This window comes from Protopterus annectens, chromosome 17.part0 (genome assembly GCF_019279795.1).
Source record: "Protopterus annectens isolate FY-2018-M chromosome 17.part0, PAN1.0, whole genome shotgun sequence".
NCBI classification, from domain to species: Eukaryota; Metazoa; Chordata; order Ceratodontiformes; family Protopteridae; genus Protopterus; species Protopterus annectens.
In genome coordinates, this window is record NC_056751.1 from 302,914,374 (window position 1) to 302,928,054 (window position 13,681).

The 13,681-nt window shown below is 35.4% G+C and overlaps 1 protein-coding gene across 1 annotated transcript in view; it reads left to right on the forward strand.

The window, feature by feature from the left end:
- The window catches only part of MPPED2 (metallophosphoesterase domain containing 2), a 1,431,207-nt gene that overhangs the window by 688,391 nt on the left and 729,135 nt on the right, over window positions 1-13,681 (forward strand). Inside the window, exon 4 of the mRNA XM_044059323.1 lies at window positions 11,531-11,756. Coding sequence (XP_043915258.1) covers window positions 11,531-11,756 — 226 coding nt within the window. The remainder of the gene's footprint in view (window positions 1-11,530; window positions 11,757-13,681) is intronic.

The window sequence follows — 13,681 nt, forward strand, 5'->3', positions numbered from 1 at the left end:
TTTGAGTGGTTCATGTTGAAGTCTGTTTTCTCTTAACCAAACCGTTGAAGTTTCAACAGCTTTTGAATTAGTTGAAGTGATAAATATTTTCTCTGACTGTCACTGAATAAAATTAGCTGTCAAGTATCTCCAAATTCTAATTCTATGATTATATTTTCTGTCAGAGAAAAGCTTTCAGTCACAGTGCTTTCACCAGCTGCTGCTGTCAGTCAGCCATTTTGGCCATACACCCCATGTTTAATAATTCTTAGAATATATTTTCTTTTATTATCATGTAATAAAAAGTTTATTGAGCATAGTCCTCTCTTTTTTAGGAATTGTTAACTTATTGTGTGAAATATGTGTTGATTTAGGGAACCAATTAACTTATTGATTGTACAATTAAGGTTAGTGAAACATTTCATAGGAACTTCTTAAAAGGAAGAAGTATAGCATTTTTAATAAGATATTCATTTTAAATGAGGCAATTTTTGAAAGAAAAAAGAAATTAAGTTTATTACAATTTTTATGTCATTAGTAATAGCTAGCCAAGTCTTAGCTAAATTATCACCAAGATATGGAGGTGCGACTTATTTAAACAGAATACTTAGATATGTCAAGAAGGGGCTTATTTTTAATTCAGCATGAATATGACCAGCAAGTGGAAAAATATTCCTGGTTTAATGGAAGTCTTTTTAGTGTTAAGTTTGCAGTTAGAGAAAGCTGGCTAGGTGTAAATCTGATTAATAAATTTGGTAAGGTCGGAGCTAGTTTATTCTTTTTATCATTCTTAGTGAAATTAAAGTAAACTTCCTAGATAGAGTCACAGGATCAGAAAGGATGTCCCTTTTCTGAGACAACACTCTATGATGTCACTGAAGAACTCCAAACTGACGCATCTTTGCAGTTTTCTTTCTGAGAAGTCTTTAATTCTAATGTGTTACATTTAACTAGCAACTCTGCTGGTTCTCACTAAATGCAGAGACTAACAGATGGTCGTTTGTTTTACTTATACCACATTGAGACACAGTAAAGATAAATGAGTCATCCTTGTTCTGGTCTAGAAAACTAGTCTAGTTTAAGTCACCTGCTTAGATTCATGCAGTATGCTGATATATAGATGTTAGACCTTCATCTCATTTGGTGGAGAAGTGACAGGTAGGTGGTGAGATGATCCACTGTTTTTTAAATGATGAGATTATCACTTACTCATCACGTATGTCTGTGTGTGTGTGTGTGTGTGTGTGTGTGTGTGTGTGTGTGTGTATATATATATATATATATATATATATATATATATATATATATATATATTAAATCAGAAATGCAAATTAATTTAGATAATATGACAAAAAGCTTTTAGTTGTTTGTATTTTTAGTCATTGTGCAAATATATGTCCACTATAAGTTTTGCATTGGATATCCTGGTATTGTTGAATTTGAGGTATAAAGCAATCAGAGATTAACTTGTTGTAGTCTTTGTGTAAGGCTGCCAGGTATCATACCCTGCTAATAGTTTTCGTACAGAAATACAAATAATAAGTTTACATTTTCCGAAGCTGAAAAGCTGATGCTCATAATGCATTAAACGTGAAGTTCTGCAATAGCGATGGCAGTGGCACAGCAACTTGTATTGCTGCTTGTTTTGTTTGGTTCTCAGGTTTTTTGGTAAGTCTGGGTATCTTCTTTTCATATGGTTGGGTTTTTTTATGTGCTGCACATAAAATTGCTGAGTGTGTCTGTGTGCGTGCATGCGTGCACGCACACCTCATGATGTGTGTCACATCCACAGCTAGTTTCAGTATCATGTTCACAGTGAATACAGGAAAAGCCTCCAGGTCCCCAGTTTCCTTGAATTAGATTGAGTATAATCAGAGAATGAATGAATATAAGAAATATTTTCAAAACAGTATATTAGTTTACTCAATGTCAGTTTGTAAAATCCCAAAATGGTTCTGTTATCCATATATAAATGGTATTTAAACATTCATTTTTTCATCTTTTCCTTTTTTCTCCTCACTGAACTCATAGCATTTTTAGCACTGCATATTTTTCTCATCTCTCCCTTACAGTATTTTCGTCACATTGCAGTCTTGACATTTTTAGCATGAAATGTTCAATGGCCAATATAGTTTTAAATTTAAGTTACTGTTCAGTTAATTGATGATTTTTTTCCTTCAACTTGATATATATATACCTGAGTTATATGTTATTTTGCTATCCAAAATATTGGTGTGTAATTGTAGTTGCATAACTGTGAGACAAGTCTGAAGAAATGCCCTTTACAAGGATTCAAGCTGCTGAGAGGCTTTCCAGTTATGATCAACAGTTGTAATCACTGGTGTGAAATACCCTACATTTTTGTCTTATGTTCATGTTATGTTCATGTGAGTTAAACAGTCACATGAACATTAATTATTTTGTTTTATTGTATTACATATTTCTAACTGTATGACCAAGATGAAGGTATTTACCGAAAGGTTTGAGACATATTTGGGATCGTAGATCTGTAATGAGTATACGAGACACTTGTAGAATATAGTTACCACTGTTTGATGAGAGCATGATTTGATTAATGAGTGATGTTATTTAGGATCAAAATGACTTTTTGTGTAGGGGATAATGTGACCTCTGCTATTGAAACAGGCTTCTTCATTATAGACTCCCAGTTCATAATTCTACTTGGAAAACTGTTACTTTTAAAGGGAATGTGTCTGCCTCCTAACTCTTTACAGTGTGAATAAGAAGAGCTGTAGTATCTTGACTTTAATTGTATCATGTAAACATACATTTGTCAGCAAAATTTTTCAGGCTTTCCACTTTTGTTCTGTGCAAGTGTACCAAAGCCATTGTGATACAGTGTTGCACTTTAGCTTGAATTCCAAGCTTGTATAAGTGTATCATTCTGGATAATAATATCCTTTAGAGTGACAATGGTAATCAAGTTGGGATATTGATAATACGCTTTTGTCATTGGGGCTGTTCTAGAGAGAAAGAATCAGACCCAGATAATGGTTGAATGAAGCCCTAGGCAGTGTAATGAACCAGCCCCTCCCCAACAGTCACTGCAGTCTCTCATTACTTGGCTGCCTCTCCCCAATCACCATAAACACTGTCAGAGTGAATAGCATTTTCTTTACTTTTACAATGATTACAGAGTTTTGGATTTAATTTAACAAAACTTAATTCATAGTTTAAAGCATAAGCACCGATAGCCATTTGCTAAACAAAATATCCTCACATTGAAAACAGACTTAACATAAACAATAGCTTTCTTCTGTTGAAACTCATTCATTGAAAATGCATTTATCCACTGGCAGATTAAGTCCACCTTGGGCCCCGGACTGTTTTCAAATAATGTCCACCTGCACCCTGCACACATTTTTAGCATCTTGCTTAAATGCATGTGTTCTTTGCTTCACTTTTCTGATTGCTTTACATTATATTTATTGTTTAATACCAAAGCATTTGATAGAGTATGTTTTAAATTTGTAGTTGTGAACATTTTTTTTCATTAAGCACTGAAACGATGTATGTACCAGTAATGACAAAAGTGCACATTTCAGAACAGTTCAACCATAAAAGGCCACTCAGACTGCTGTCATTCTAATCCATCAATATCTATATTCAGTAACAGCCACTTCATAGACTGTGAACGCATCATGTTTGATTGTGATAAAAATGGCCACAGTAAAAGTATTCCAATTTGCTTTACACAAATGCATACTAGCCCTGCAAAGACAGAGTAACCTTTATCAGCTCAACAGGGCTAGTCAGTTTTTTCCACAGGTATCCCCCAAACCTAGTAATTGTAGCTACATTGTTGACTGCATCCTTCTAAAATGTCTGTCAAATACTGATTATGACTAAGGTTACATATTTCATACAAACACACAGTAACCAAAGTATTCCATCTTCATTTACACAAACTAGTCCTGCAAATCCAGAGTAAAGACTGTTTAAAAATGACCATTTAAGAGCACAAGGTACTTATCTAGTGAGTCCCCACCAGCAGTTACCACCACATTGTTGACTGTGTAGACCAATTATTGATATGAAGAAATAAAATTACACATACTGTATTGCTAGTTTTCGATTAACTGCTTGAAACTGTGTAAAGATCACTAGCATCATATCATAAGATCCGGCCATGTGCAGCACAGTTTGAAGAGTATTTATGAGAGAGTCTGAAATATTAAACACCTGATAACATATACTAAGTCAGTCTCTGCAGAAGTAAGTCAACCTAACTCCACATTAAAGGAAACCATTACTAATGCATTGCTGCTGGCAAACAACTTCCCATTTTAGTGCCTCATCTACAAATGTAATTACTGCTGCCCTTGAAGAATAAGTTGCCTGTGGTGGACTAAATGTGTTGGTGATATTGCCGTAATAGTTCCTGAACTAGTTAAGCTATGTAGTAGAGAATAGCTGGCAAAGAACAGGGATGGAGTCAAAGTTACTAGGCATACAGTATTTGAGACTTTTATGGAGCCTAGCCCAAATTCCCAGTTGCTGCAATTGTCTGGTTAAGTGCTGTGCTATTTGCTAGGGTTACCACCTGCCCTTTTTTGCACAGTATAGTCACTATTTGGGCAGTTGTATCCTGCAAAAAAAAAACTAAAAATGGCAGATATCCTGAGATTTTAGGACAAAAAATATTTCTTATGTTTTTTGTTTTTTAATAGCTGCATAAAGCAATTATTTTATAGCTGAAACAACTAGATGTTATATGAACTAGCATAAGCAACTCAAATGTTACAAGAGTAAGCTTTTATTATGGTAAAAATGTTGGGTTCTGTCCTTTGTACTGTCCATGGGTATGATTTATCCTGTAAAATCTTACATTTTTACAAAAAATGCCTAACTTTGGACATTTGAAAAGGTGGCAACCCCACTGTCTGCACACAGTAGGTAAATGAAGGTGGAAAGATTTAAACCATGCCCCTTGCCACAGGAAAAAGCTTCTTAATAAGTCAGGGCTTTAGTCATCTATGCCAAATGCCAGCTCAACAGTTTTTAACTAAATGCAGAAGTTCTTCACAGTCTGATCTTGTAGAGAAGACTGTAACACAGTAATATGCAATGACAACTACATAGTAGATGCTGAAAATCAAACAGTTTTGATCATAATTCCAAATAATGCAGACTACATGACCAGATAAATAACAACCATTTACAGTTGCTGGGGGGCTGTAAAGAAGGCACTTCAAAACACATTACCAAAATGCAACATGATTGGACTATATTACACAACCCAGACCTGTTAATGAACTAATTAATTCTTTAGCGCAATGAATAGAGCAAAACAGTTAAAGCAATATAATAATATAAATGTTGCAGGAATGTTTCTTCAACAACCCAAAAGTCATACAAAAAATCTGAAGTATTACTGCAAGTAACATACATTGTTTTTTGTTTTTTGGTGGGTGGGGGCTTACATGCCTGCAGGATACCTATGTCTCATTATGACCTCTCTGTATCTTCTCTGCCATCAAGAACAGCTCTCCCCTCTGACATTACTCAGTACAGGTCTAACATACTTGAGTGACTAATAATGCTGAGTCAACAGTGCTGGATTGAGGGTAAATCAGACCCTGTGTAGAATACATCACCCCCCCACCACCACCACCAGCCATACAAATATCTCATCACTTGGCTGTCTCACTCCATCTATTATTAACATTATTCATATCAGTCAGTGTACAAACGACTGTCTTCTTTACCTTTACATTTATCACAGACATTTAAATTTCATTTCAGATTTCACTGAAAACATATTCGCAGCCATTTTTAAACAAAACATTCTCAAATTGAAAACAGACTTAGCATGAGAAACAGTAAACTTGTCTGCCTTTGAAACTCACATTTAATGAAAATGTACCTGGCAGCCCATTAAATCATAAGCTACGTACTGGGACTCTCACTGAAATAGTATAAAGTGGAGCACTAGTTAGGGCCTGTGTGAAGGGTGTAATAATTAAAAAGACAAATGTGTAATGCATTTGCTAACAGTGTGGGACAGCCTGCTGGACACATGTGCCCCTTTGCTTGAGCAGGCCAGGAGTACTGCCTGGTGAAATAAAGACAAATTAAGGCTGAAGAAATTAAACTATGCATTACAGGAACTATCTCTCTATCAATGCATAGCCTTACACATCTGCACCAAGTGCTAGACAAACTGTTGTACCTCAGATATAATGTGTGTACAAAAAAAAAATGCAAGTTAAATTAAAAATTTCATGCTGTCTGATTTATTCTCAGCCAAAAAATAAACACACTGTCAACATTCAGCACACGAGGAAACCCATGATCACTTCCAAGAACATGGCTGATATGATGATGTTCTTTTTTACTGCAGCTTCCTTCCTTTATATCAAACTCTAAAGACTGGTATTGACTGAATGTAGTCCTCCATCATTTAAGAATAGATAATGGAAGTCTGCAGTTGGTGCGAAGGGTTAAGCTACTGGAAGCAGTAGTCAGGGTACAGAGTTTCACAGTACCTTTACCTAACGTATTTTACACACACACACACACACACACACACACACACACACACACACACACACACACACACACACACACTTCTGGCACTGTCATTCCTACTGGGTCCTCATACGAAAACAATGCCATTCATGGTGGGTCCTCATATCAAAACAAGGTTCAGGCACTGTTCCAGCACACACTGTTACTACTTACTGCTACCTACCTCCGTATCCTGGCTAATCTGTTGCTGGTGCTGCTGACTGCTACTTCTGTAGATTATGCAGTTTTTCAACTTCCATGTCCCATTTCCTCTGTTACTGGTGCCTACCTGTGTGTCTTGGTTCGTCAGTTACTGGCATAGCTGACTGCTACCTCCATGTCCTAGTTTTTCATTTAATTGTGCTGCATTAATAATGCAAACAACCAACAACATGCCCCACTTCCTGCACAGTATCAAACAATGCACCAGTTCCTGAATGGCTTTCTGTCCCAGCTTCAGTCTAATTGGCGGAAGTAATTTGCCAGTGATTCTGGAGCTTCTAACACACAGCAGGAAGTCAGGCTTGCTTAAAGCACCCTTCGTTTTTTTTTTTTAATTTATTGTTCCAGTGCTGATTTATTTTTTAATTTATTATTAAGGTTCAGATTTTTTTTTTTATTATTATTATTATTGCTTTTCGTCACCCCAGCCCAGCACTGCACCCTAGACAGTTGCCTACTTTGCCTTGTGCTGGATCCGGCCATGGACAGAATGGCTTTATAGGTATTGAAAACCATATTTCTAACAATGTTTACCTTAACATAATTATAGCATTAGTTAGTCAGCTATAATAACTGAGCTGAAGTTCATGCATAGTATTTTGATGAGGTTAACTGTAACAACTTTAATTTGTACCATAACTGGCACTCTGTATGCTTTTTCCAATTCTTTCCATTCAGTGGTTTATAAGGAAAAAATAGTGGAAGTTATTTATGTATTTCCCTCCATTATTTGTGTAGATGAACGTGTGTACAGCAAAATCATTCTGACTAGCTGAAACATATCTAGGTTATTGGGTGGAGGCAACAAGCGTGAGAATGGCTTCCTTTCATAACTAGTTGAAGGTAAGAAGTATGCATCCTTATTAGATAACAGCTGCTAAAAATCTGAATTTTGACACTTGCTGAAATGTGGAAAATGCTGTTGCTTTAAGACCTTTTCGCTAAACTGCGGACTTAAAGTATCGCAAACTGGTGAAAACTAAAAGTATTCTCCAAAAGAACCTTTTCCCCTCTTCCAATCAGTCCTTCCATCCTTCCCTATCACAAAACGGAATGCTGTTAGGTCTGACCAAGTGAGATAAAAAAAAAAAACATTAAAGGCCAAGCATACTAAAATTGTGAAACTGCAATTTATAGATATATATATACATATCTATATATATATATATATATATATATATATATATATACATATATATATATATATATATATATATATATATATATATATATATATATATATATATATATTTAATGGGGTAGTACACTGATCAGTATTGATCATTTTCAGGCTAAGACCAGGTGAAATACAAAACATCTCAAAAGTAAAAAAAGACACAAATGTAAGCAATAGCAGAGTAGTTCAGATTAGTTGCATATGATAAAATGTATACAAATATTCTAGTAAGCAGTCCAAATGTAATATGTCGTATGCACATTAGTTTGTAAAGTGGGTCCTTCAGTAATTTTATAAGAGGAGAAGAGAAATGGGAAGGAGATAGAGATAGTGTGTTAGGTAGTATGGCCTGTGCGAAAACAGGAATATTTAGTTTGGATGAAGAGGTGCTTTTTGGGATGCATTCTAGATATGGGAGTAAATTTTGACTTTCTGTAGGATGATGTGGCGAGCTTGCCAAAGAGAAAATGCCAGAGAGTTGAATGCTTGTGTACTGCTGGTGAGATCGGTTCCAGTGGCAATGAGATTTAGTGTGGCTTGTCAGTATTGTCTCAGGTTGTATGAAGAGGGTTTTTTTCCATGAATTTTAGCTGCAAAGGGTGCAAGTGTCTGCAGCTGGAGTAGTTTGTTGAACTGAGATCCTAACTGTAGGTTAGATCTTTGTTCATGGGTATCCATTTGGCTTTTTCTTGGGTAATATAGTGATGCTTTATAGAGTGGCAAATTTGTTATGAATTAGCAAGATGATGTTGGAGATTGTTTTGAGTGTGGTGATGTTTATAACTCATCCCAAAAGTATCTTGCTATTTTAATGTGAATGCCAGTCTTCCAGTTTGTCTCTTCACCTGAAAAGTTGAAGCTTTATTGGTTAAGCAGTCCTCTAACTTATTCTGTGCTGTTGATCACATAATGTTGCAAGCGTTCCATGACTGAATTTAGGTGACTCATCTTTTGGTTCTGTCCCTTTTATGAAACAGCCCTGTTGTGGTATAGAATCAGGGAATGTAATCATACTGCTACTTGTCTGCATTTGGGAATGAAACCAGACTACTTGTAAAGCTGTTTTGAAGCAAGGTGAAACGATAAAGCTGATGGTGGTACTTGGATTTGAGGGATCTGTGCCAAACTGATGGCACCTTCTGCTTCATGGAAAATGGAGGTGCAGGAAGTCATGGACACAGGTAGAAGTTGTTGTAGATGCGTTAGGGTTCTGTACATGGTGACATACTTGCTTGCATGAGTGGTAGGGTATGATTAAGAAAGTCGAAAGTCATCTCTGCCAAACTAACAGAAGTCATAAGTACCTTACCAGAGAAACGGCTAGGCATTCATAGGTTGCAGTGAGGTACTATGAGGGGTTGTTAGAAGACACATCTATTGATAGATGAGGAAGCTAGAAAATTTGTTGTAGGATTTACTGTAAACAGATAGATCTCCCAAAATATGTATGAAATAGTGTAGAATATTTAATAGTATCACCAGGAGACCATTTCTGTGACTGATGTGTGTATGGAGGTGCATGTGTTCAAATACCTCACGTAAACAAAGTTTAAAACAGGGTCACAGAACATTGCATTATCTGTTCTAGCTGCTAAGGAAAGGGTCCTCTTGATAATTTTGCTAGAATTGTTACTGTCTTTCTAGACTGTACAAGTCTTGTAGCCACAGACTTTTAAATGTTCTCTGCTTTGACGTGTATTGTGTTACACTCAGCATCATCATTTTTATTTATTTCATTTATGTAATCATCTAACCATTTTTCTCTGCACTGTATTTATTTGCATGCATTGTTTGTCTCTGTGGATTCCAAAGTTAAAAAAAAAAAACAGTCTGTATCTGTGAAATGCTGTTTTAAAAATATCTTAGTTTTTTAAGTTTCATGGTTTTAATTACTTTATTTGTTAACCAGGTAATTGAAGTTGTCCTTCTCTAACCCTTTTTATCCATGATCCATTCAAAAAATGCATGAAGTTCAGCTAAATAACCACCATGTGTTTTGAGGACGGTGAGAGGAAACTAGAGTGCATGAATACAATTCATACAGAGAAATTGCAAATTCAGCATAAACGATTGGCAGAATTGAACTGTTCCTCAGGTTCCCATATTAACTTCTATTGTTACGTTCTATGTAGGCAGTCATTTACCTGCTGCAATGGGCTTTAGAAACAATACATATAAAGAAAAATGGTCTGGGGACTGTAGCAAAGCAAAGATTCTAGCAGACAGTTCTTCTGAAGACAATACTATGCCTCTTTATTGGATAATGAAGAAAATGATAACATGCTTTATGCGAACTGTTTTTGCTGCTGTTGTAGTCACAGTTCCCTTATCAAAAACCCACTTTACAACAGGTCAGATCCAGTTAGTGCTACACACTTCTCTGGATGCACACACAAGACCGGCTCATTTACTTACTAACCATTACTTTATCAGCAAGAGTTGTGTCCACCTTTTCTGCAATGAAAATATTCTTTTGGAAGTTGTCAATGTAGTCAGCCATAGGAACAAGAGTCAGACAAATTCAGTGCATGTACTTTGTAGATTTAGTCTTTCTCTTCCCTTAGAAACCTTTACTGAATATTTCATTTAGCTAATTTCTCACCTTTGTCTTGGTTCAAGTCTTTTGTAAGCATATTCAAAGCTGTTTTCCAAGTTTTGCTAAAAGATAAAGGGTGACCACCAGATCTTTCTATTTATAGGATCATAGGAAGTTACTAGGCTAATGGCCCTGAGGCCCTTATAAGCCTAGCCAAGAGTTTAGCCCATGTTTAGACAAGTCAGCACCCAAACCCCTGTCCAGCAGGGACACAGGTGGAATCCCAGGGGTGTATTTTCTGTTTCTCATGCAGTTATCCAGGTTGCGCTTGAAACAGGGTAATGAGGTACTCTGCTTGTTGTGGTAAGGGAGTCTATTCCACAGATGGGGGAATTCTCTGGGACACAAATCTGTCCCACCAACAGGTCCTATTAATGTCACTGACCAGATTGAGGTCGCGAATGTTGGATACTCCAGTGGAGCTTGACTTGCAGATATGCAGCAGTCCCATCAAGACGGGCTCTACATATCACATTGGCAAATTTACATCTCATTTTTCTGGCTTCCATGTAACATTCCCTTATTGAAAAATAGAAGTACTGTATAATTCGGCATGAGTCTGCTACCACTCAACAAAAGAGTTTTATATTGCTTTAAGACACTCTGTATGTTAACTACATAAGTCGGACACTAAGAACCCCATTGGAAATGGTCTCCGGCCCAATACTGGCAACTCTTCCCTTCCATTTCAGCCTGTATACCTTACATTTCATGCAGCCATTAATAAACATATTAATAAAACATGTTGACCCAAAGTAATAAATAAGCAGGTGTTTCTTACAGGATTAGATTTTGTGCCAGCAGCATATGGCCAGAACAGCAGCTGTCAGGAATCCTCCAGATAGATGTAACTCAGAAAAAATGTCATAATGATGAGGAGCAGTACTAATAGTGATTTTTGTTTTTCTTTTGCATGACAAGAAGATTTGGACATCTTAAAAATGCATTATGTTCAGAAATGTTGAAGCTGTTTAGTCATAGAGCTTGTTGGGATAATAATCGGTTCATTTTTGTGTCCATTACAGGAACCCTACCTTATGACTATAAAATTGTTATTGCTGGAAACCATGAACTGACATTTGATAAGGACTTCATGGCAGACCTCATTAAGCAGGATTACTACCGTTTTCCTTCTGTGTCCAAGTTGAAACCAGAGGATTTTGATAATGTTCAGTCATTCCTGACAAACTGTATTTACTTGCAAGATTCAGAGGTGAAAATTAAAGGATTCAGAATATATGGAACACCTTGGTAAGTTGCTGCCAATATATTAAATACTTCAAACGCATTTGTTTGGGTGACACAAGACATCATTCAGTTCACTGCTGGCCAATTTTGATTATAAATATGAGGTGGTAGGTTGACATATTAATTTTTGACCAGCCTGAGTTAAAAGAGTTTAAGTATATTGAACACAAACCCTGTACAAATGTGGATAGTGTAGCAGTTTTGGTGTAGCACATACCATCTCACTGTCCATTTGTTAAAATGAAAATATTCAAGTCTAGGACTTATTGGTTCAATGATTTCTTATTTGGGTGCAGTCTCTTTTATGTAGTGGAACATGAGCAACTTTGATTCATAAATCTGTATCATTATGTTCCTGTTTGTTACCAATAGTTACTTGATCTGAATGTGTTAAGCCTAGTTTGTTAAGCTTATGATAAAGGGCTGGAGGCCTAATGTAGTTGATTGCTTATACAGTAGATCACAGTCTAACTGATGTATATTTATGCATGTGGCAGTAATAGATATTGCTGTACACCAAGGGTATTGTGAGGCATAAACCCAGTGAGTAAATTTCTTACAAGCTTTATTGTGTGACATTAACTGTTCAATATAGTCAACCTCAGTATACGTTATAGCATTTGTGAAATAGCAGGGTATCTTAGACACCCCTTATGTTATGTAAGGGACCTACTTTTAGGTCTTTTTAACATATTCTGTACATACTTGTTAAGCAGTCATTTTGTTTGGGTTTCTTTTTTTTTTTTTTTTTACTCAAAGAACATCCTGAACCATTTATCAACAATCCTTGGGCAAAACTGCTAACTCTTCTTGACATTTATCTGTTGAATCTTGCCTCTGATGGTTGAAGGATGGAAAATTTATTTTGTTTGTTTTTGTTTTTTTTTAAGTTTGATTACCATTTTTGATATCAGGCCTTTGTATACATTGTATCTAGTTTAACTTTTCTTTTGTTTATATTTTATCTTTTTGCTATTATTATTATATCATTATAATGATATAATATTTTTTGTTTATATTAAAAAAAGAAATAATAAAGCTTCTTTAACTTTGGTTTCTTTATGAGCTGTTTCTTTAAAGAATGATAAAAATTCTTCAAAAAGTGGCGAAGCAGCGGATTTCCATTTTCTAGTAATGCTTTTCCTTGCAACAGTGAGAATAGTCCATAGCACGAAAGGTTTATCATTTTTCAAGACATGACCATTATTTACATTAAGTAATATCAGAAATTTAGGTAATGAACATGTCTCAGAAAATAGAGCTTTTAAAATTCATCTAAATCACACCAAAATTGACTTAGAGGGACAGGTGTAAAAGATATGTAACCAATTAGCATTACGCATACATCTACAACAATAAATATTATTGTTTCCACCATTTTTTTCTAATGTATTTAGAGTTAAAAATGCTGTATGCTGAAATTTCCATATAAAAAGTGCCAATATTGTGTCCAGGATGTAAATTTAACAAAAGATAAAATGTGAGATTTATTCACAGAAGTTAAACAAGAGATGTGACCTCGAGTAATATGATTCCAAAATTTATCATTTAGATTTATCTTAACTTCAAAATTATGTAACATTTTTATAAAATATAAGTTTCCAATTTTTGTTTTATTGTAAATAATTTCATATTAAAACATATTAATTTAGGGGGTTCTTTAAAGATTAAGTGGGTGGGAGTTAAGCAAAGATCATGAGATCGAGTTTTCATACTTTGTAGAAACAACCAATCTTGAGAATTGAAGTGAAATTCCATGCTAAGTTGATAAGTTTCTTTAACTTTGAGTTCTTTAAGACATTGTTGCCAGCAAATAAAGTTTTTGGACTCCCAAGTAATAAATGTGTTGCTATGTACTTTGTCAAAAAAAAATTCCTGGTAATGCTAAAATTAATTAAAGTTTCAAACCAGATTTTGACATCAACATT